The sequence below is a fragment of the Sphaeramia orbicularis genome, chromosome 22 (assembly GCF_902148855.1).
Source record: "Sphaeramia orbicularis chromosome 22, fSphaOr1.1, whole genome shotgun sequence".
Classification (NCBI taxonomy): Eukaryota; Metazoa; Chordata; class Actinopteri; order Kurtiformes; family Apogonidae; genus Sphaeramia; species Sphaeramia orbicularis.
Window position 1 is genome coordinate 55,512,225 of NC_043978.1, and position 22,742 is coordinate 55,534,966.

At 38.2% G+C, this 22,742-nt stretch overlaps 1 protein-coding gene across 1 annotated transcript; it reads left to right on the plus strand.

Annotated features, from left to right (window-relative positions):
- The first annotated feature begins 7,140 nt into the window (after positions 1–7,140).
- Positions 7,141–21,440, plus strand: LOC115414197 (gap junction alpha-10 protein-like). The gene is made up of 3 exons (XM_030127434.1): positions 7,141–7,371; positions 14,861–16,336; positions 20,810–21,440. Exons 2-3 carry the CDS (start codon positions 14,900–14,902, stop codon positions 20,846–20,848), a joined length of 1,476 nt encoding a protein of 491 aa, XP_029983294.1. The 5' UTR covers positions 7,141–7,371; positions 14,861–14,899; the 3' UTR covers positions 20,849–21,440.
- Positions 21,441–22,742: the final 1,302 nt, after the last annotated feature.

Below are 22,742 nucleotides of genomic sequence, written 5' to 3' on the forward strand. Positions count from 1 at the left end.
GTAAGTAGGTTTGATTAACTTGAATAATGCATAAACAAACAGATAGATAGATAGATAGATAGATAGATAGATAGATAGATAGATAGATAGATAGATAGATAGATAGATAGATAGATAGATAGATAGATAGATTAGATAGATAGATAGATAGATAGATAGATAGATAGATAGATAGATAGATAGATAGATAGATAGATAGATAGATAGATGGTGCAAAAACTGAAGTTGAATATCAACACATTAGTTTGTTTATCCTTTGTTAGAATAGTTCCACTCAAAACCTGAATATTTGTGACCTGGTTTAAAGAATCCCGTATGGAAGTGGTTCCAGAACTAATGTGAGAAGCCCACTCAGTGTTCATCTCCAAGGAAACACTGTAAAAAAAAAACACACACACAAAAAGGTGATTTCTGAAACTTCCTCCACACTTTCATTTTGTGATCTGCTAGCTGCTGTGTGTTTTGCTTGTGTGAATTATTTAAAGCATAGACAGTAAGTAATGGAGAGCCACTGCAAATGCATTTTACCTCTGAAAGAAAGATGGAAAAGAGGAATACACAGTGAAAATGAAGAGTCTAATACAAACATGTATGTGGAGGTGGCACAAAAGCTTAACACAGTGATTCCACACTGTGTATGAGTGGAATCAGTGGAAAAGCCCTTTTGCATTTGATCCCACTTCATATTCTGAACATGACCCTATGCATGACCCTGTTCTTGCATGGTAAATAAAACACACTCATTGGACTTCCTTGTTTCAATTTAACATGATTTCAGCGTTTTCTTGTTTCAGTTTCAGAATTTAATCATTTCTTGTTCAGTTTAATCTGGTTTTGTAGATAGTTAAATCAGTCAGACTGTCGGCTCGGTGGCAGTGAAAGGAGCATCTGTAGTTTAAAAAGGCTGAAGTCTGACACCCACAATGCACTGGGCCAAGGCCGTCTGAGCAGACCAGCTCTGATGGACATTCACAGGACACTGGTCCAGTCCTGGAAAAGACGCCTACTGGTACGATAAGGTCACTGAGCATTTTCTTAATTTATTTTTTTATTTTTTTTATGTAAGCCGACAATGAGCTTCCCCTGTCTGAAAGACGAGCAGCCGCCACTGAACTGGACTAACAGGAGTTTGACAGCCCTGCTCTAAAACATAGAGAAAAGTTTGGAGCTGACATTATTTCTATATTATTCTGTTCTTATTTGACTGGTCCGGCCCACTGCAGATCTAATTTAGCTGAATCTGGCCCCTGAACTCAAATGAGTTTGACAGCCCTGGTTTAGAGCTATTGAACAAACATGGCCTCAAAGCACTGAATAACTGATTATTTTATGTTATTTCTGCAATTGGATCTGCCTTAATCTCCCTGACTCTTACCAATTTGACCTTTAACCTTCAAAGACCCTTTAAAAAATGCCTTGCAAATAGCCTGTTACAAATATTTGTGTGATTATTGAAAACTACACTGTAAAAAAAAATCCTGTTTATACGGAAAAAAAAAAAACTGGCAGCTGTGGTTTCCAGAATAATACTTTAAAAACACATCCAACTGTAAATATATTTACGGAGTAACATGTAGATTTAACATTTTAAACATGTAGATTGAACAGTTTAAACGTGTAGATTGAACAGTTTAAACGTGTAGATTTAACAGTTTAAACATGTAGATTGAACAGTTTAAACATGTAGATTTAACAGTTTAAACATGTAGATTGAACAGTTTAAACGTGTAGATTGAACAGTTTAAACGTGTAGATTGAACAGTTTAAACGTGTAGATTGAACAGTTTAAACGTGTAGATTTAACAGTTTAAACATGTAGATTGAACAGTTTAAACATGTAGATTTAACAGTGGATTTAAATGGTAAATGTTCTGCACTTCTTTAGCTCATTTTCTCCTCCTTCATGGTGTCCACAGCTCTTTCCAAATCCACCAGGTCCAACTGGGACCAGTTTAGGGTTCAGTGTCTCCCATGGACACTTGGACATATGGACAGTCAGAGCCAGGATTGGAACCACCAACCCTTTGGTTATTGGACGAGCCGCTCTACCAACTCTACCAACCCATTCATTTACTAATTTAAAATGGTACATGGGTAAAGGTTGACTTTTTTACAAATTTTTTATTTAAAAAAAAAAAAAAAAAGCAAATACGCTGTTATTTCAACAATAAAACAACACAAATCCATCATTTCTTCATACTAATCTGGTTTTGTTCACATACTCTTCCTGTAAAAACTACAGCTATATTTCATTCAATCGTTAACACAAACATTTTTTCAAATAAACAACTCTGCATTGTATTGTCACTTACAGTTTTTTTATGTTGCAGTTTTACAACTTTTTGGTGTGAATTCTCCAGTCATTTTTTACAGTGTAGATGGGTGGTGCCAGCCACTCCTATCTAATTTCTTCGTAAATGTACAGTGTGAAAACGTGCGTGTTGGAACCATGTGACGTGCGTTCCTGAACATGAGGCTGGGTCCTGTCGGTGGTGTCATGGCTGACCGCTGGCTGAGTTGAAGCCGACTGTCAACAAACCCAGAGTCCCGCCGTCACCTCGCTGTTGTCCATGAGGCTGATGGGCGGAGCTCCTGATGCCGCCGCTGCCATCGTGTTGCGTAACCCAATGATCCTGGTGTGACATCTGGCATTTGGCCTGGGCGACCATAACAGCAGCTTCTGAAGGGAAAATCAAATCAATGCTCCATTGACTCTGTCAGAGCGCCATGGAAACCTAATTAAAGGCCCTCCAGGCACAGCTGGTCATTTTATGCAGCCAAGCACCGGGACTCTCCAATCAAGCCACTAATATGTACTGTTGCTTTACTCTGAGAGCTGGGGGGGGGCTGGGGGGGGCTGGGGGTCTGTGGGCGGCATAATGTCAGCTTTCATTGAGCTAAGTGCATGCATATGTGCTTGTCGTACTATGAGAGCGATGCACTCTATTACTAATCACTAGACCAGGGGGGTCCAACCTGTGGCTCTGGGGCCAAATGGGGCCGTTGAGCATCTGTCTGTGGCTCCTGTGGTCAAAAAACAGAAGGAACATTTGGAAAGGAACTGAAGGAGTCAGTACTTTTTAACATAGGCCTAAATCTATTCTAACTTTGTCCATCTGCAAAAATGCGCAGGCTTTACATGGAATAAGAGAGTTTTTTGGATTATTTTCTCACAAAATTCAATACAACACGCTCAATTTGCATTTGTTCTTAGTTTGTAAGTAAGCCACTTTATATGAAAGTTGTGCTTTTTCTACATTACACAATGGAAATATGTTTTGGAAGAAGTGTCCATCATCTAAAAAACTACAAATCTTGAATGTTTTCTTTCTTGGAGTTGTATGATTTCATAAATGCACCAGACATTGTATTATTCTGATGGAAATACAAAGTTAAATAGCAAACTGCACAGCAGAGCAGCCCCTCATGGTAAAATGTAGATGCATTTAAATATGTTTTCATGGCTCCAGTCAGATTTGTTTGTTTTTTTTTCCAGACAAAAATGGTTCATTAGGTTGGACAGGTGCTGACCCCTGCACTAGACAATAAGTGAAGGTGAACGAATGCTTTGAGATTCAATAATCAGTAAGACAAACTTTAAGTACTGACACAGCTGAGGAGGACTTTCTTGATGATGTAACTGAAAGAGCAATGTTTTTCTTTAGGAATTTTAAAGGTAGAATATCAAATATGAGCACAGTAGAATTTGTTACAACAGCGAAGAAAACAGAATCTGCCAAAGCAGTCTTTTAATACACTTTTATCCCTTTATGCATGACTTATGAGAACCTTTGTCAATATTTTTTTCGTGAGTGTTTTTATTCCTCTTTAGGCATGAAAAAAAAAATAATGCAATTGAAATGGTTTTTTATGAACCTGTTTTTCATGGAGTTACAAAAACGTCCACTCACCTGGACACCATGTGTTTAATTTTTGAAGCAAAGAAACATGTATTTACTGATCTACACTGTGTGAAAACTATGGAACTATGAAATGATGTCTGTCCCTTTTTAATTTTAACTTTTTAAATGTGATTTTATCCTGTTTGATTACTAATTTATATTCTCATACATGATATTGTTTTATCTCATTTATTCCTTTTTGCATTGATTTAACAGCATCATGTTACGTTCTCCCTGCCCTCTTTACTCTGATTCACTTCATGTATTGTAAGGACCATATTTTTTGCATTTGTTGTTCACATCTGTCTTATCGTGTTGCTTCTGTTTGTGTTTTTATTGCTTCTTGTGTCCTGCTGTTGTGCCCTCTGTCAAAGCACTTTGTAAACTTGGTTTTTAGAGGTGTTATACAAATAAAGTTATTATTATTATTATTATTATTATTATTATTATTATTATTATTATTATTATTATTATAAATCATTTTTAAAATGTTGTTAATCTGATGTTTTGTCCCATTTTAACAAACTCCAATACTAGTTATCACTCACTTTATGGAGATTATATGCAAAAAAAAAAAAAAAAAAACACAGCAAACTTAATGTTAATGACAGTCAAACAATAAATAACAAGTATGTGGTTTCCACTCAGACATGTTAGTGCAGATCAGGTTTATCAACAGCACGGGTACAGCACTGGTCTGAATACCAGTGCATTATTATGGGATGATGCTTGAGCGTCCAGTGTGTCGGCTCATATGGAACTGAAAGAATAAAATCCTTGAAAATAGGATAAGAGCACAGCTGTAGAACAGTTGTGTTCTGTACAGACCAGTATGCATGACAGGGTTAAGAAATGACCTGATCTGGTTCTGGTGAACCTGTTCATACACTGGAACTGGAGGAACCTCAGAGTCACTCTGCTTTCAGCTCTGCTTTGGTCTCCACCAACAGCTGACAGGACTGTTTGAGTCATTTCAAGTAAATCAATTGTCATCCCCATCTGCTGGTCTCTAACTATAGGACAGAGGGGAAATGCACAGTAATCTGCCAATCGACTGAATAACATGTTTGGCAGATTAATCTGCACTAATACGCTGTTTTTCACACCAGACTGTATTTGTCTGAACTTGGCTCCACTGGTGGATAATAATCTTCGGCTTCTCCACTTGAATCACTGACTTTAAAGGAAAATAAGAAGTCAAACAAAAATCAGCTTCACTGACAGTTTCTTTTACAAGTACGATATTCAGTCCAAATGTAATATATCTTCTTATCAAGTCAAAGGTAGTATCTTCTTTTCTACAGTTTTGACTTTTTCACATAGAAGAGTGGATAATCAAGCAATTAATAAGATTTCAGCTTTTTCCGCTGCTAAATCTTATTACACTGCTGTTGGAACCCACAGGTCAGACTCTGCAGTAATTAGAGCTACGAAGGAGCCACTCTAATTGAACATAATGTGGATGCTGTGTCAAAAATGATTGCTAAGGGAAATATAACTCAGGCAAAAGGCAAGTTTAATTATCGCTGCAATTATCTCATTTTTGCTGTTGAGTAAGTTATGAAATACACAGTCAACAATTTCTCAGTTGGTCTTGTTAGCTATATTCAGTTATTTTAGGTGATGAAAGCACTGTCTGACACCTCCATCGATCCTGGAAAACACAGACAAAGTAACACTGCTCTGTAAATATGTCCTGTTATCAGTAGTAGTAGTGAAGAAGGATTCTAATAAGCATATACTGTTTAGTAAAATAAACTGTTTATTTTCATTGTCTTTTTTTTTTTTTATCAATTCAACAATTTCTTTAAAGCCCTGTGAGGTGACTGTTGGGATATTGGGCTGTATAAATAAAAGTGAATTGAATATACCATAACTGTCAGCCAATCAAAGTTTATTTATAGCACTTTTCAACAACATGAAGAAGACCAAAGGGCTTTACATCTAAAAGCAGGATTAAATTATAAGATAGAAACAGTTCAGTCAAATACCATAAATATGCATGAAACAGTAAAACACAACACAGTGATGAAAAGAACCACACACTGTAAAAAATGACTGTAGAATTCACACCAAAAAGTTGTAAAATTGCAACATAAAAAAACTGTAGTGACAATACAATGCAAAGTTGTTTATTTGAAAAGATTTTTGTGTTAATGATTGAATCAAATATAGCTGTAGTTTTTACAGGAAGAGTATGTGAACAAAAGCAGATTAGTATGAAGAAATGATGGATTTCTATTGTTTTTAGAAAATAAAACTGTACATTGAAAAACAATGTGGTGCCGTTTAAACTGCAAAGACCATAATGTTGAAATAATATATTACATATAACATATTTGCTTTTTTTTTTTTTTTTTACATATATAAAAAAGTTATAAAAAAAGTAAACATTTACCAATGTACCATTTTAAATTAGTAAATGAATGGGTTGGTGGAGTTGGTAGAGCGGCTCATCCAATAACCAAAGGGTTGGTGGTTCCAATCCTGGCTCTGACTGTCCATATGTCCAAGTGCAGTCCATTTACCAGTTCAATCTACATGTTTAAACTGTTCAATCTACATGTTACTCTGTAAATATGTTTACAGTTGGATGTGTTTTTTACAGTGCTGCTCTGGAAACCACAGCTGCCAGTATTTTTTCCGTAAAAACAACAGGATTCTTTTTTTACAGTGCAGATTAAAACCTAATAGTGTCTCAGCACTAAGGGTTAAAAGCCATAACTATCTAAAAAAAATCACAATTTATTAAAAAACAAAGTCTTCCAAAACATGTTGGTGAGCATTCTGTTTCAGTTTTGGGAGCAGCTGTGTGTGGACGTGAAGGTGAAGAACACACACTTTAACGTGGACTCAGGAGTCCCCTCTCAGATGTAGAACCCATGGATCTGTTTTCACACCCAGGATGGCTCTTCACATACTGCTCAGTCACGCACATAGGTCACTATGCACGGTCTCACATTAATGACCCCCCCCCCCCCCCCCCCTTTGAGTCTCGCTTCGAGCAATAAAGTTTTCTGTTCAAAGCGACCACCAGCGTCTGCATCAGACAGCTGAGAAAAGGAGATTTTACATAAAAGACGAACTATAAACAAATCTCATCCTTCTGTCAGAAAAGGGGATATTGACGGCGCTGGTTGGAGTTGGCGCTGCTGGCATGGGATAAGGGGGGGTGGAGGGGTGGGGGGGCATTGTCCCGTCAGGAGGCGATCAATGGTCACATCCTGTGAACCCAGCATGTAACACGGGAGAGCACTCCCATCACACAGGCAGCAAGAACACACAAACACACAACAACACAACCCACAGACAGGAGAGCAGAGGGACACGCAATGGAGCTGGAGATAAGGCAAAGATCAGCTCTGAACACCTCCATGGGGTAAGCCGACGGACACAGACGGACCAGCATGCTTCTGTAAACATGGTGAAGGACGTCCAAAGACAAAGAGGGATCCTGTTCCAGTGATATGTAAGTGTTGTCTGAGATGATGAAATGGTTAACTCATTAACTGGACTCATTTGCTCTTATGTCACACTTCACACACTAGCACATCCATAATGTGGAATGAATGGAGAATAGCCTTCACAGACCACCCAGCTGCTTTTGTGAACTAGTATAAGAAAACATAGCAGTTGTTTTATGTTTCAGAACCAAACATCTACCCTTAGATGAGCTCCACCACACACTGAAAATCCATGCGCTGTAACAGTTCTGTGGTCGACAACGCACAGCTGACTTCATCTACTTTGAGTCTGTTGAACAATAAGAGTCGGCAAGTGGTTTAATGCATTGTATCGATGTCATTTCAAATGGATTACCTATCGCTCCAGAGATCACAGACAGCTTATCCAGGACTTTAAGGTCATACGTTACGCTGACGACACCGCAGTATTCAAGTATTTATTATTTCAAGAAAATTAGTCTGAATTCACAGCAGGAAAACATTTGAGTTGGAGCATTTTCTTTTAAAAAAGGGAAAAATCAGGGCTGTTGTGTGTGTGTGTGTGTGTGTGTGTGTGTGTGTGTGTGTGTGTGTGTGTGTGTGCAGATATTACATTATTGGATGGTTCATGCACAGGACAATGGGAGCTTGCATTGGCTTGTTGTTTTGTTTCTAAGTAGGATTGTGTTAAATCGACACTCATTTCCATGAAACTTGGTGGAGGGGTGTGCAAAAACAGACAGACCCCTTAAATTCAGACCAAAGTTCTCCAGTTTGTCACTGGTTTGAACAGGCGACATCACATCCCCTTATCCTGGCGTCCCTCCACTGGCTCCCTGTGTGTTTTAGAACTGATTTTAAGATTTTACTGATGACTTTTAAAGCTGGAATGGGCCTGGCCCCTAGCTCTATAGATGAGAGGCTGGGGGGGGGCAGAGGGCTCCTGGCTGTTCCAACGTCGAAGCTTAAATCTAAAGGGGACCAGACCTTTTCCATCAGGGCCCCTGGACTTTGGAACGGCCTGCCTCAGGAGATAAGGCTTTTGGAATCAGTGACATCTTTTAAATCACTTCTTCAAACACATTCTTACAGACTTGCTTTTATGTGACGTCTGTCCCTTTTTTAATTTTTAATTTTAATTTTTAAATTAGATTTTTTATCCCGTTTGGTTATTAGTTTATATTCTCATACTTGATGTTGTTTTGTCTCATTTCTTCATTTTTTGCATTGATTTGACAGCATCATGTTACGTTCTCCCTGCCCTCCTTACTCCCATTCACTTCATTTATCGAAGTGTCATGTTTTTTGCATTTGTTGTCCACATCTCTCGTATTGTGTTGCTTCTGTTTTTTTGTGTTTTTATTGCTTGTTGTATGCTGCTGTTGTGCCCTCTGTCAAAGCCCTTTCTAAACTTTGTTTTTAAAGGTGCTATACAAATAAAGCTATTATTATTATTATTATTACTATTATTATTATTATAAAGTGGTTCAAAATCAACACTTAGAAATTGGAAAAAAAAAGACACCCGTGCTTAAGGGTTTACCTGACAGAGCATTTCTAGGCACATGCATCAGGTCCAGACACAGAAACGTCTCTCAGGACCAAACCTAAAAAGTCCACCAGTTTGATGCACTTTTATCCACATGTTGTCACTCCCACATTTGTTCTGGACCTCTTCTAGACATTTAACCCGTTCACTGTAAAACCTGGTCAGTATAAACACCTTGGCCATCATATCAAAATGAAAACCTTTCATTGATGATCTTCCTACAAATTTGCATAGTTGTCTCAGAATGTTGATGTGACGTCTGAAACAGAGCAGTGGTACCCTTCACATTCTGGGCATATCCTATTTGGTAGGTCTAGACGGACACAAAGGCCTCCTGGAGCCAGGAACCCCACACCAAGTCCACCGTCTTGGTTTAATTATGCTATTTTTATCCAATTATTGAGTTTTCTAGCAGCACACAGTAGATAGTGGTCTGGACTCAAAAAAAAAACCCAAAAAAAAACACTTCTGATAATAGACCAGGCCTGAAGACACCTACCTGTGGTGTGACCGGTGTAGTGCAAATTACTTCCAAACTGTAATCCATTACTGACTACTTGTTACTGTTATTTAAAAGTAATTCTTTACCTTACAATATTACTGTCTCAGAATTGTAATGCATTACATGACTCCTGTATTGCTTTGGAGTTACATACAGACTCAGGTCATAAATGGCACGTGTGCAGTAGAAACCAACCCCCCAAAGTCAAATAACACCCCCCCACTCCCAGTACAGCAGATCGTAGAGCATTAGGACGCATACATTTGCCCCAAAGTACATGTGGACAGATAACTCAGAAAGTAATGCTCTGGTCTACCATGTTTGCATCCCAGCAGGAACGCTTGCATTTTTTCAGCCTTTCACACGTTCAAACAGGGGCTGCGGTGCCGAGGACACCGGCAGACAAACACATACACTGATAACGAATTCTAACTCGTCCTACAAACATTAGCTTACCTTGTCAGTGCTGATCACAGGGAGCATACGTTCATGTGGACAATGCACTGTCTCCTGCCGTCTGCGCCCGTTGGCTGAACACCAACAGGAAATAGAATTGCACACACGTATTTTGGTTTCCTTAAGGTCCCACGGTCTTGCTGTTTTTTGTTTTTTTTTGTCGTTGTTGCTGTTGTTTTTTCATTTGTGCAATTGGGCAAAAAGTGTGTTGTAATACATACATTGATACAGAAACCTATATTTAACCCATAAAGACCCATGCTGTAAAAAATCCTGTTGTTTTTACGGAAAAAAACTGGCAGCTGTGGTTTCCAGAACAATACTGTAAAAAACACATCCAACTGTAAACATATTTATGGAGTAACATGTAGATTGAACAGTTTAAACATGTAGATTGAACAGTTTAAACATGTAGATTGAACAGTTTAAACATGTATTTTTAACATTTTAAACATGTAGATTTAACAGTTTAAACATGTAGATTGAACAGTTTAAACATGTAGATTGAACAGTTTAAAAATGTAGATTGAACAGTTTAAACGTGTAGATTTAACAGTTTAAACATGTAGATTGAACAGTTTAAACGTGTAGATTTAACAGTTTAAACATGTAGATTTAACAGTTTAAACGTGTAGATTGAACAGTTTAAACGTGTAGATTTAACAGTTTAAACGTGTAGATTGAACAGTTTAAACGTGTAGATTGAACAGTTTAAACATGTAGATTGAACAGTTTAAACGTGTAGATTGAACAGTTTAAACATGTAGATTGAACAGTTTAAACATGTAGGTTTAACAGTTTAAACATGTAGATTGAACAGTTTAAACATGTAGATTGAACAGTTTAAACATGTAGATTGAACAGTTTAAACATGTAGATTTAACAGTGGATTTAAATGGTAAATGTTCTGCACTTCTTTAGCTCATTTTCTCCTCCTTCATGGTGTCCACAGCTCTTTCCAAATCCACCAAGTCCAACTGGGACCAGTTTAGGGTTCAGTGTCTTCCATGGACACTTGGACATATGGACAGTCAGAGCCAGGATTGGAACCACCAACCCTTTGGTTATTGGACGAGCCGCTCTACCAACTCTACCAACCCATTCATTTACTAATTTAGAATGGTACATGGGTAAAGGTTGACTTTTTTATGACTTTTTATTTTAAAAAAAGCAAAAATGCTGTTATTTCAACAATAAAACAATAGAAATCCATCATTTCTACATACAGATCTGCTTTTGTTCACGTACTCTTCCTGTAAAAACTACAGCTATATTTGATTCAATCGTTAACACAAACATCTTTTCAAATGAACAACTTTGCATTGTATTGTCACTTACAGTTTTTTTATGTTGCAATTTGACCACTTTTTGGTGTGAATTCTACAGTCATTTTTTACAGTGTACAAGCACTATTGAATATGTACCGAGCAAAATATTACAGAAAATTGATTAGTAATGCGTGCCTCCCAACCCTGGGCTTAAGTGTGGTGTCAGTGCACAGGCCCAGTCAGAGCCAACTCCAGCTTTCATTTTTGCTGTTTCTAACTTTGTAAAACAGGGCGTTTCCGTGCACAAGCACATCCCTCCACCTGTAAGGTGTAGTTCTTGGTTTCTTTGTCACCAACAGCGTGGACAGTTCACTCCACTGGATTCATGGTGGAAGGGTCGGTCTTAAAATAGTTTGCAGACTGTGTGGTCCTGGTGAGGCTCATACCTCCTAGTCAAACTCATACAGGTTCTGTCATTCAGCTGCATGCCTTATCTTACTAAATAGGAACAGGTCCAAAACATAAGAATAATTCTGCCTGTTTTTGTGGATCTGCTCCAAGCTTTAATGGGTTTGTCCATGGCTGTTGCCAAGTTCCATGAAAATCAGTGCATTAGAGGTTTTGTTTTTTTTGTTTTTTTAAGTTGCTACAGACAAAGCACACACACACACACACACACACACACACACACACACACACACACACACACACACACACACACACACAGAATATTCCATTACTGCTTTGGTGGAAATAATTATTGTGATGCAAAGTGAGATTGGCAGTGTTATATTGTGGTTTTTACAACAATTGAGTCCTCTTACATTTTATGATTATGTGTGCACAGCAGCAGCATGTATTATTGTCAAAGTTTAATGCTTGAATGCTAACTAAGGCTACATTTACACAGGAAAATGTGGCCCAAATTAAATTTTGTCCCCATATGTGACTTGTATCCGATCTGTTACAGACAGTTTGAACAGTTTTTCAAAATCCAACCCAGACCATTTTCATATGTGGTCCTAAATCCAATACCTATGAGTTATTTTACAATGTGACTTCAGTATGAACGGCCAGGTGACATTTATCTGACCTTTACGTCACTGAAATGGGTCCAATGTCAGATTTCTGCGTCCCAGGAGGAGGAGGAGTGGGAAAACATATTTACACATGTAAACACAGTGCGTGTCTGCGGGGTCATGTATTACATCAGGACCTCTTCTGCACATGCGGGTCACTTCAGGGTCACATTCAGTTCATACTTAAAACTGATAAAAGTCGGATTTAATGTGAAATATGAATGCGCACACAAAAAAATCAGATTTCACCAAAAAATCCAAATTGTGCATTAGATGTGCTGTCTAAATGCAGCCTATGAGTCTTTTTTTTTGTTTTAATTTCTTGAAAAAATTAATAACATGTCAGATTATTCGATAGCATATGATTTACTTTTCAAAACATATTTGAATTGTTTTTACAGATTTAAATCTGCTCAGTGATATCACATTTCATATTTTTGTTCATTTCTTTACTTTTGAAAGTTTGCTCACTGGTTTAGTGAACCTAATCGAATATTAATGTTAAAGTGTTTCTGAATTCTTTTTCCAAAAGCTTTCCATCATTTTTCAAACTACTGAAATGTCTAATGCAGTGTTTTTCAGCCTTGGGGTCGGGACCCCACATGGGGTCGCCTGGAATTCAATTGGGGTCGTCTGAAATTTCTAGTAATTAATAAAAAAAAAACAAAAAAAACTTATTAATAAAAAATCTATGGTGAGTTGACAGAGACAATCCTAATCCATAAAAAACATGACAAGCTGTGGTTGTGAAACTGCAGCACTGTGGTTCTGTTTGTGTCACATGTTCATTGTGGTCAGTTTCAGATGCTGCAGCTCTTTCATAATTCATAGTTTCAGTTCTTGTTTGTTCAGTATTAATTGTCCTCCTTGTAAATCCCAGCTGGACTGACTGGACAGATCCTGAGCCTTTGTGCAGTAATCTACACCTGGATTTACTGCCTCTGTCCACGATAACAGACATTATACAGACTAAATGTCCTCTAACATTAACATTTATTTGCAACATAGTATAGCAAACTATTACATGATGAAAAATAAATTAATATAAGCAAATAAATGTGGGGTCGCCAGAAATTGGTAAAGTTAAAATGGGGTCACAAGCCAAAAAAGGTTGGGAACCGCCGGTGTAATGAAAAGGATCCAAACCTGTGTTGTGTTTGCACACCTGTTCATGATGTAAAGGTGCAAAAATAGCACACAAAGATAAAGTCTAAACAGAGACTCAGTCATTTCACAGATGGCCGTCACAACACAAAGGAACAGTGCAGGTGAATATTTGATACCGTAGTGAGTTTTCCAACCACAAACTGGATTTCAAACTTGGAGACAAATCTTTGATTTGTTGTGTTTATTTTTTTTAAGTATTATTCGGTCATATACTTTTCACCTCAGTCATTTCCTGAAAAATCTGATCACTTTACTTTTTATTAAATGGATGGAAATAATTCAGTTCAGTTTTATTTGTACAGCCCTATATCACAGTAAGGTCGCTTTACAGAATTAGTTGGATCTGAAAACAAACAACATTCAATAAACAGTAGATGAAGGAACTGAATGAATATCCCGGGCATCCCCCGTCCTTAGACACTCCTTCTTGGCGAAGAAGAACTCAGAGGGATTTTACTGGGGACTATTTTCAGCTGAGGATTAATCCACATTTGGTGGTGTGGTAGGTCAAATAGACTACATTCAGAGCATCCAGAGCCACATGGTGGCTCAAAGTCTATTCAACAGCAGAGCTGTTTAACACAGGCAGAACAAACTGTATCCACACACAGGATGTGTTAGTGGGATATGACTTTAGACAGTGTAAGACACAGGTGTCAAACATGCGGCCTGGGGGCCAAATCCGGCCCACCAAAAGGTCCAGTCCGGCCCGTGGGATGAATTTGTGAAATACAAAAATTACACTGAAGATTTTAACAATCCGTGGTGTCAAAATCATTTTAATTCAGGTTCCACAGACACACACACACAGTCCAACTAGATTTCAAGTGGGTCAGAACCAGTCAAATATGATAATTATAACCTATAAATAATGATAACCCCAAATTTTCTCTCTGTTTTTTGGTGTAAAAAAAGTAAAATTACATGAAAATGTTTCCATTATCAAACTATACTTCTACAAAAAATGTGAATAACCTGAACAAAAATGAACAAACAGAAATGTCTGAACAAAAGTAAATGCAATTGGACCAATATTCTGTCTGTTATTAAATGTTTAGTGCGATTGTAACGCACATGTGTAAATGATAAACTGGTAAACTGAGGCAGAATGTTGGTAAAACTGCACTTCTTTTTCTGAAGACAATTCAAGTTGTTCATGTTATTCAGATTTTTAAGGAAACTTTGTAGATGTAAACCTGATCAGAATAGAATTGTACTTTATTCCTGTTCTTATTTGACTGGTCCGGCCCACTGCAGATCCAACTGGGCTGAATGTGGAACTGAACTCACAGGAGTTTGACAGAACTGCTGTAAGGGCTTCTTTCAGCTGTGCATCAGTTGTTCAGGTGTAAATCTGATTGGGACAGATCTGATCTGATCAGATGAGCAAATGGAACATGAGCTGTCAGACTGCTGTGGTTCCCAGATGTGCTGCAGGTCCCACACCCACAGGACGTGTCGCCTTATTCTTGTGTGCATGCTGTGTCTCCACAGTTTGAGGACATGTGGCAGTGAAGCGGACACAAGCTGACCATGGGTGACTGGAACCTGCTGGGCAGCATCCTAGAAGAGGTCCACATTCACTCCACCATAGTGGGCAAGATCTGGCTGACCATCCTCTTCATCTTCCGCATGCTGATCCTGGGAGCGGCCGCCGAGGACGTATGGGACGACGAGCAGACCGAGTTCGTCTGCAACACGGACCAGCCGGGATGCAAGGCGGTCTGCTACGACCGTGCCTTCCCCATCTCCCTCATTCGCTTCTGGGTCTTGCAGGTCATCTTTGTGTCTGCGCCCTCGCTGGTCTACATGGGCCACGCCCTCTACTGCATCCGGGCGCTGGAAAAGGAGCGGCACCGGAAACGGGCCCAGCTGAAGGAGGAGATGGATGAGGTGGAGCTGGCGCTAGATGAGCATAAACGCTTAGAGAAGGAGCTGAAAAAGCTGGAAGAGCAGAAAAGGGTGAAGAAGGCTCCTCTGAGGGGCTCTCTGCTGAGGACCTACATCATCCATATCCTCACCCGCTCTGTGCTGGAGGTCACCTTCATCCTGGGCCAGTACCTACTCTACGGTATCCAGCTGGAGCCTCTCTACAGATGTGAAAGGCTGCCCTGCCCCAACAGTGTAGACTGTTACATCTCCAGGCCCACAGAGAAGACCATCTTCATGGTTTTCATGATTGTCATCGCTGGCGTGTCCCTTTTCCTAAATATTCTAGAAATATCCCACCTGGGCATCAGGAAAATCAAACAGACGCTCTATGGAGAGAGGTACACAGAAGATGACAGTTTGATTTACAAGTCCAAGAGGAGGTCGTCCTTACCGCACCTTTGTGTCATGAGTAATGTATCGCCTCACAACGGGCCTTTGACTCAGACCTTCCAGGTGATTCCAGAGGCGGACATGAGGCCTCCTCACTACAGCAGCGGGCCCAAGGCCAGTCAGGAGGTCCCCAGACACAACAGCGTGGCCTGTATGGGACAGACTGCTTATATCTGCCCACAGCCCAGGATGGCACCCAGATCTAGCCTGAACTATGTAATCCAACCCCCCCAGATCCATGAAAGTCTAGTGGTTCATCCAAGCACAGCGGACCCACATCCAGCCTGGGCCTCTGCAGGCTCCAACATGGAAGGAAGTGCAATAAGCCATCATGAGGACAGCCATGAAGCGCTACACCCTCACTCTAGCCATCTGGAGGCTCTCGCTCTACTTTCGAGCAGCCCCTTACGGCCCTCTGCTATCACAGACCTGGATGAGGACGAGCGAAGGGAGTCAGTGGAGAGTCATATCCAGGTTCCCAATCCAAGGAAGACCAGCTTCATGATGAGGCCGCCATCTGAGAGCTTGTCCTCCATGAGCGGCTGCACCAGCCCCTCGGTGCATACGTCTGAGGAGTCTGACGAACTGGGCTCCCTGCAGGGAGACATGCCCATGATGCCGCCTCCCGGAGGACGCAGGATGTCAATGGTAAGAGTTTAGTTGAACTGATGTTCAGGGTCTACCAGAGCAGAAGATCTGGAACATGTTGGGTTTCCATCCAAATCTTTCAGTCACTTTATCAAATTAAATTAAATCAAATTCTATTTATATAGTTCCAAATCATACCAAAAGTTCTCTCCTGACACTTTACATATCGAGCCGGTCCAAACCAGACTCTGAAGTCAGGTGACAGAACCCAACAGAACCCTCCAGGAGCAAACACTAGTGAGTGGAGACAGTGGAAGAAAAAGGAGCTTTAACAGCAGAAACCTGGAGCAGAGCCAGACTCCTGGAGGATCGGAACTTTCTGAAAATCAGCACAAAAGAAGTACATTTATTCATGTGTCAATGGGATATCTGAAGATTTTTTCCTAAACTTTGAATGTTTTCATGCACAAAAATGAAATTTGGAATAATCCCAGCTGCCTGGAAGGGCACCAATACATTTAATTAATGAAAATCAGAGGTGTCAAGTAACCTTAAGTCACCTTATTTAAGTAGAAGTTTTGGTTATCTATACTTTACTGGAGTAATTCTTTTCAGACGACTTTTGACTTCTATTCCTTACATTTTCACACAACTCTGTACTTTCTGTTCCTTACAATTTAAAAATAGCCTCATTACTCCTGTTTCATTTCAGCTTGTTTTCATTCTGGCTTGTCATCGTTCAAATAAAAAAAAAAAACCTATCCATATAATTCACACCATCCAGACAGAGTGAATATAAGTGCTGTTGGATTAAAAGTATAAACACATACCATTCTTACATCCTATTGGTTTGTACGTGATCCATCACACCTGATTTTTTTGCACCATTCCAACACTTCTATTCAACTAGTCATCATGTCGTCAGCTCCATCAAACACATGTGAATGCTCAGTAGGACACATATATGGTTCTTTAATACATTTGCATTGGACTAAAGTGCGTTCATGTTCATTGGGCATATATGCAGCTTAAACAGGTAGACTAGTGCATCCCAGATGTTTCACCATTAGCATTTTCATAGAACATTAGAGTCATTATGGCCTTCAGAAAACTGTTTTTTGGGGAGGTGGGTAGTGCACTATCGGCCCCTGTGGCGCCGCCTAAGCTTTGGTCCTAACGGCATTTTTTCCTCTTACACTTACTTTTTACTTTAAATAATTTTAAAACCAGTACTTTTACACTTTGACTTGAGTAAAAAGCTGGAGTTGATACTTGAACTTCTACAGAAGTCTGTTTAAACCCTAGTATTTAAACTTCTCCCTGAGGAATGAATGGGAATACTCTGGACACCTCTGATGAAAATGAAATCATGAAAATGTTTGCCGATATGAACACAGCTCAGCCTTTTACTGCTGCTGTTCGAAGCATCAAAACTACCTTAAAGAACTCAACAGTCTCAAACACAGTGGTTTATAATGTCTAACATTCAACCTCATGCATCTAATCAGTCCAACCTTCTCCTAATAACAGTACAGAACTGTTCCATATTTGATCCACAAAGTTAAAGGCCCGAAACGGAATTTGTCCAAAGTTGAAAGAAATGGGCTTGACATTAGTTTAAATAGATGAAAAAGTTATGAGAAAAGCAGAATAAGAGAAAGAAGGAGTGATGGAGTCAGAATCCGACAAAACCAACGACTGTTAATCCACTGAAAAACAAACAAAACAAACAAATGGGCCGGTTCTGTCTGTGCCATGTTCTCAGCTGGAGTTAGTCCACATGAAGGCCTTCTGTTCTGACAGGAGGACCAACAGCGTTAAAAACCAGACTGGACAGGATGTGAGAATGAAGTACAACGGAACAGAAAACAAAAGATGGATAAGAATTCATTAGGAACAGTGGAAACAGGTCTGATACATATATATATATATAAAACTAAGTATCACGTTCATAGTATTTCATATTTGTATCATTTAGAGCAGGGGTGTCAAACACGTGGCCTGGGGGCCAAAGGGTCCAGTTCGGCCCCTGGGATGAATCTGGGAAAAATTGCAAAAATTACACTGAAGAAATGAACAATCAATGGTGGGTCCAGTTCAGCCCCTGGGATGTTTTTGCCAAGTCCAAAAATTCCACAGTCTTGAATTGAATTAAGCAAAAATTTTTTAGCTTGAATTAAGGAAAAAATCTTGAAATAAGCCAAAAAATAAATCTTCAATTAAGTAAAAAATAAAATCTTCAGTTAAGTAAAAAAAATCTTCAGTTAAGCCAAAAAAAATCTCAAATTTAGCAAAAAATCTTCAATTAAGCCAAAAAAATCTTCAATTAAGCAAAAAAAAGTTCAATTAAGAAAAAAAAATCTTGAATTAAGCCAAAAAAAATCTTCATTTAAGTAAAAAAAATCTTGAATTAAACCAAAAAAAAACAAAACTTCAATTAAGTAAAAAAAAACAAAACATCTTGAATTAAGCCAAAAAAGTATCTAAAATTAACCACTTAATTTTTTTTTCTTTGTTTTAGTACAAAAAATAATATTAAATTATGAAAATATTTACATTTACAAACTATCCTGAAACAATTAAATGTGAATAAACTGAACAAATATGAACAACCTGAAATGTTTAAAGAAAATTCAGCACAATTTTAACAATTTTTCTTCCTGTTCCTCAGTGTTTAGTGTCTTTGTAGATCTGATCCAGAATGCACAGAGAGAAATGATAAGTTGAGGAATAATATTGTTAAAATTGCACTAAATTTTCTTACATTTTTAATTTAAATTTAATGTTTTTCAGGGTTTTTTTTTGTGGATAGTTTATAAAAGTAAGTATTTTCATAATTTTATGGAGGTTTTTTCACATTAAAACACAGGCAAATATTTGGAGCTGTCATTATTTCTAGGTTCTTCTGTTCTTATTTTACTGGTCCGGCCCACTGCAGGTCAAATTTAGCTGAATGTGGAACTGAACTAAGATGAGTTGGACATTCCTGGTTTAGAGCCTGGCTTCTGTGTTTATGTGTGGGCAGAGGCCACATGCGTCGACTCGTCAGTACGACTCTATTACTTGTGCTTTGGTGGTGGTGTATAAAACTGTCAGGCTGATCCATCTGTCTGAGTTTACAGGAGGTCAGTTCCGCCTGTTTTAGAAACACCATTATGAAGTGAAAGAAGTGAAATATGGTCATATAATTAAAAAAAAAGACAGAACTGTAAAAATAAGTCAAATATTATTGCATATATGACATATTAATTCTGTTTTTGTTTTGTTTTTTAGCTGAATTGCTTATTAGGATGCATATATTATAGATTTCGGTATCTATTATTTTTTAAATCACACTTTAAGCAACAAAAAAATGTGTGGTGTTATTTCAAACAGCACCTGATCTCCATTTTCTGACATCAAGTAGTAATGATGAGGTCAGAAGCACAGCCAGTACTCTTTTTTTAAATTATTTTAGATTTCTAAAAAAAACAAAACAAAAACACTTAAAATCATCACAATCATCAGTTGTAGATATGGAGTTTTAAGATGCATCCACATATACCACATATGATTGAACTTCTGTTGTTGTTTTCTAAGTAAATAATGATGTTAAAAGTCCAGTGTGCCTGATTTATGGATATAAAGGAAAATATAATGATAGAAATGGAATAAAATATGCATAATTATGATTTCCTCGCTGTATAATCATGTGAAAAATGGGATTTCTTGTGTTTTTAATGACCTTAGGATGAGATATTTATATCTACAAAGGGAGCAGGTCACATTTCACAGGGTCCACTTGGGATTTCCTCCTCTTTTTTTCATTTTACAGCAGATTGAATCTGGTCCGTTACAATGTTTGAGCCTAACAAGCCACGAAATGACAAAAGAGGAGAAAAAAATTCTGTAGGGGAGAGTTGGTGGCAGTGGTGCGTTCTGTGGCTTCCAAACTACAACTTCACCTTCAGATGTTAGTGAATATCACATAATTCATCTTTAAAAAAGCTAGAAATCATTTAAATCATTACACTCATCGCCACATTTTTGGGAATGACGCATGGATTCTGTGCTTAAATGGGATTTATTTATTATTACATTTTTTCAAAACATATATCCTCCTGAGACCCAGGAAGTCAATGTTTTCACCCTTTTACTTTGAATAATTGCCTTAACTGGAAACAGCATGATGCAAGAGTTTTTTCAGATACAGTTTTTAATTTTTTTAATATAATGTCCTTTTCAGCGGACACTTTTATTTATTTATTTTAAGTGAAGCTATGAAAGTCTTGTCCACTACAGAGGACTAAAATGCATTGCTGGGTCTCAGGAGGATATAATACTTCTAGTTGTTCTTCAATGCGTCTCAAAAACATGGAAATTAAAAAACAACTAAAAAAACTTGGGCAGCAAACTTTGCAAAAACAAAACGTGTCATTCCCAAAACCTCCATGAGTGTATTCTTACAGGTGATGTTATTTGCAGATTTGGTACATTAGTGTTTTTTGGTGTATTTGTGTCCAGTTCACAGTGTTGTCTCATTGTCTCTCACAGAGTATGTTCCTGGATATTTCCTCTATCATGAAGAAGTGACCCACAGCCGCGAACAGCAGAGAAACTGTGTCAAAGATCAGCCCATCAACACTGATGCGTGGCTCCCGTCACACGGGCCAGAACATGAGCGTGAGGCAGCTGAGCCACAGCCACGGCCCTCTGGGATCGGACTTCAAGCACCTTAGATTGCCTATATGTGGAACGAACGGGAAAGGATCGTGTCTTTTTAAAACTGTGGACGTCTTTCTGTGTCGGCAGCATTTTTTAAGATTGTTTGGAGCGAATGGATTATGGAGCAAAGTCCTCAGAGGATCAATTTGCTTCTTAATGTGGACTTTAAAAGCTTAAATATACTTTTTCTAAGTCAAAGACTTAGTCGGTTGGAATTTGAGTATATTTGTATATAGTCCTTTATATACATTTTATGAGGAATTATAACAGTTTCTATTATATTCAGATTAAATGCTTCTTAACAAAACAGCACATTTTTTTTGTTGCTTTTAATCAAGATCCACACACCAACATCAGACTGTGGAATTCTCATGCTTTTTGTTTTTATTTCAACAGGTCTTTGTCTTGACAAAAAATGCTGATTTTTTTTTTTTTTTTTCCTTTTAAAACATTTTTCATATCAAATAAAGAAAACATGACATCTCACACAATATTTACAAAAAAATCTAAACAAAAATAAAGTTAAATTGAACAGTAAAAGGTTTAAAAAAAAAAAAAGGAAATCAAAAAGAAATGTTGAATCTGCATATAACAGTCATGTTGCAGGTACTCAAAAAGAAAGTACACATTAAAAAATGGCTCACCAAAAATCTACAAATACAATGATGTAACCAGTGTAAAAAGTTAGAAACAATGCCACAGAAACTGTCTACACATCTATCATACAGTCCTTATCCATACAAAGAGGTATGCTGAATCATCCAGGTAGATAAGTGTTAAGAATCGCTTCAACCAAGCTTTAAACACAACCTCTGAAAATCACAATCTGAGAATTAAGCAAAGCTGAATTACACCTGCAGTGGCCCCCCCGTTCACACCCACTGTAAACAGGTTCAAATGATTATCTTCAATTATTAATATTTTTTTTTTTACATATACTAAACTCTCTTTCCTGCTAATGTCAGTTTTAAGTCTAAACTTGCAGCACAACTCTGTTCCCTTCAGCTTTAACGTCCTTTGACTCTTTACCATCCGCTGTATTTACGGGTTAGGGTTCCGTTTGTGCCATGTTTTCACTGGAGTTTAGCTTGTGTTTGAGCCTCATTGTAATCACAGAAATCCCTCTCAGTTCAAGTCTGATACATGCATTTTGGCCTTAACCCTAAGCCGAAAACGGGTCAATCTGCTGACCTGGTGGATGTTAGGAGATTAAAGAAAATATCGTTTTTGGCTGTAATTTTGTTTAATTCGTGAAGAATAAACCTGCAGATTTATATAGAGTGAACAGTACTGAACTACAGCAAAAGTGCAGCATTCATGTCAACAAACACCATCCAATATGAGGCAAGGAATGACTTCATGGCTTTTCTTTATCTGTGCTGCGTTCTACAAATAAGCCAAAAGAATGTCAACATGTGAGCATCTTAACCCTCTGGTATCCAGGTGTGCTTTTTAGGCTCACTTTTGCACTTTTCACAATTTAAATAAGGTTAGAATTCAAAAGTTGTTCATTTGTGCATGATCTTTAAAATTCTGTCCACCAACTCAAATGTGCACATTGTAAACAAAAGAAAATGACCAGACTAGCATCTGTCTGCCAAGTGTGCCTAAAACGCACTATTCCTTCCATTAGAACCACTGTTTTTGATCCAAAGCCTTTAAGGCATAAATCCTGCTTTTACTGAGATCTGGGCTTCATTTGAGAGGGGAGGGGCTAAATTAATTTATTAACATCGTTAATGTTGCTGTTAATCATTGACAT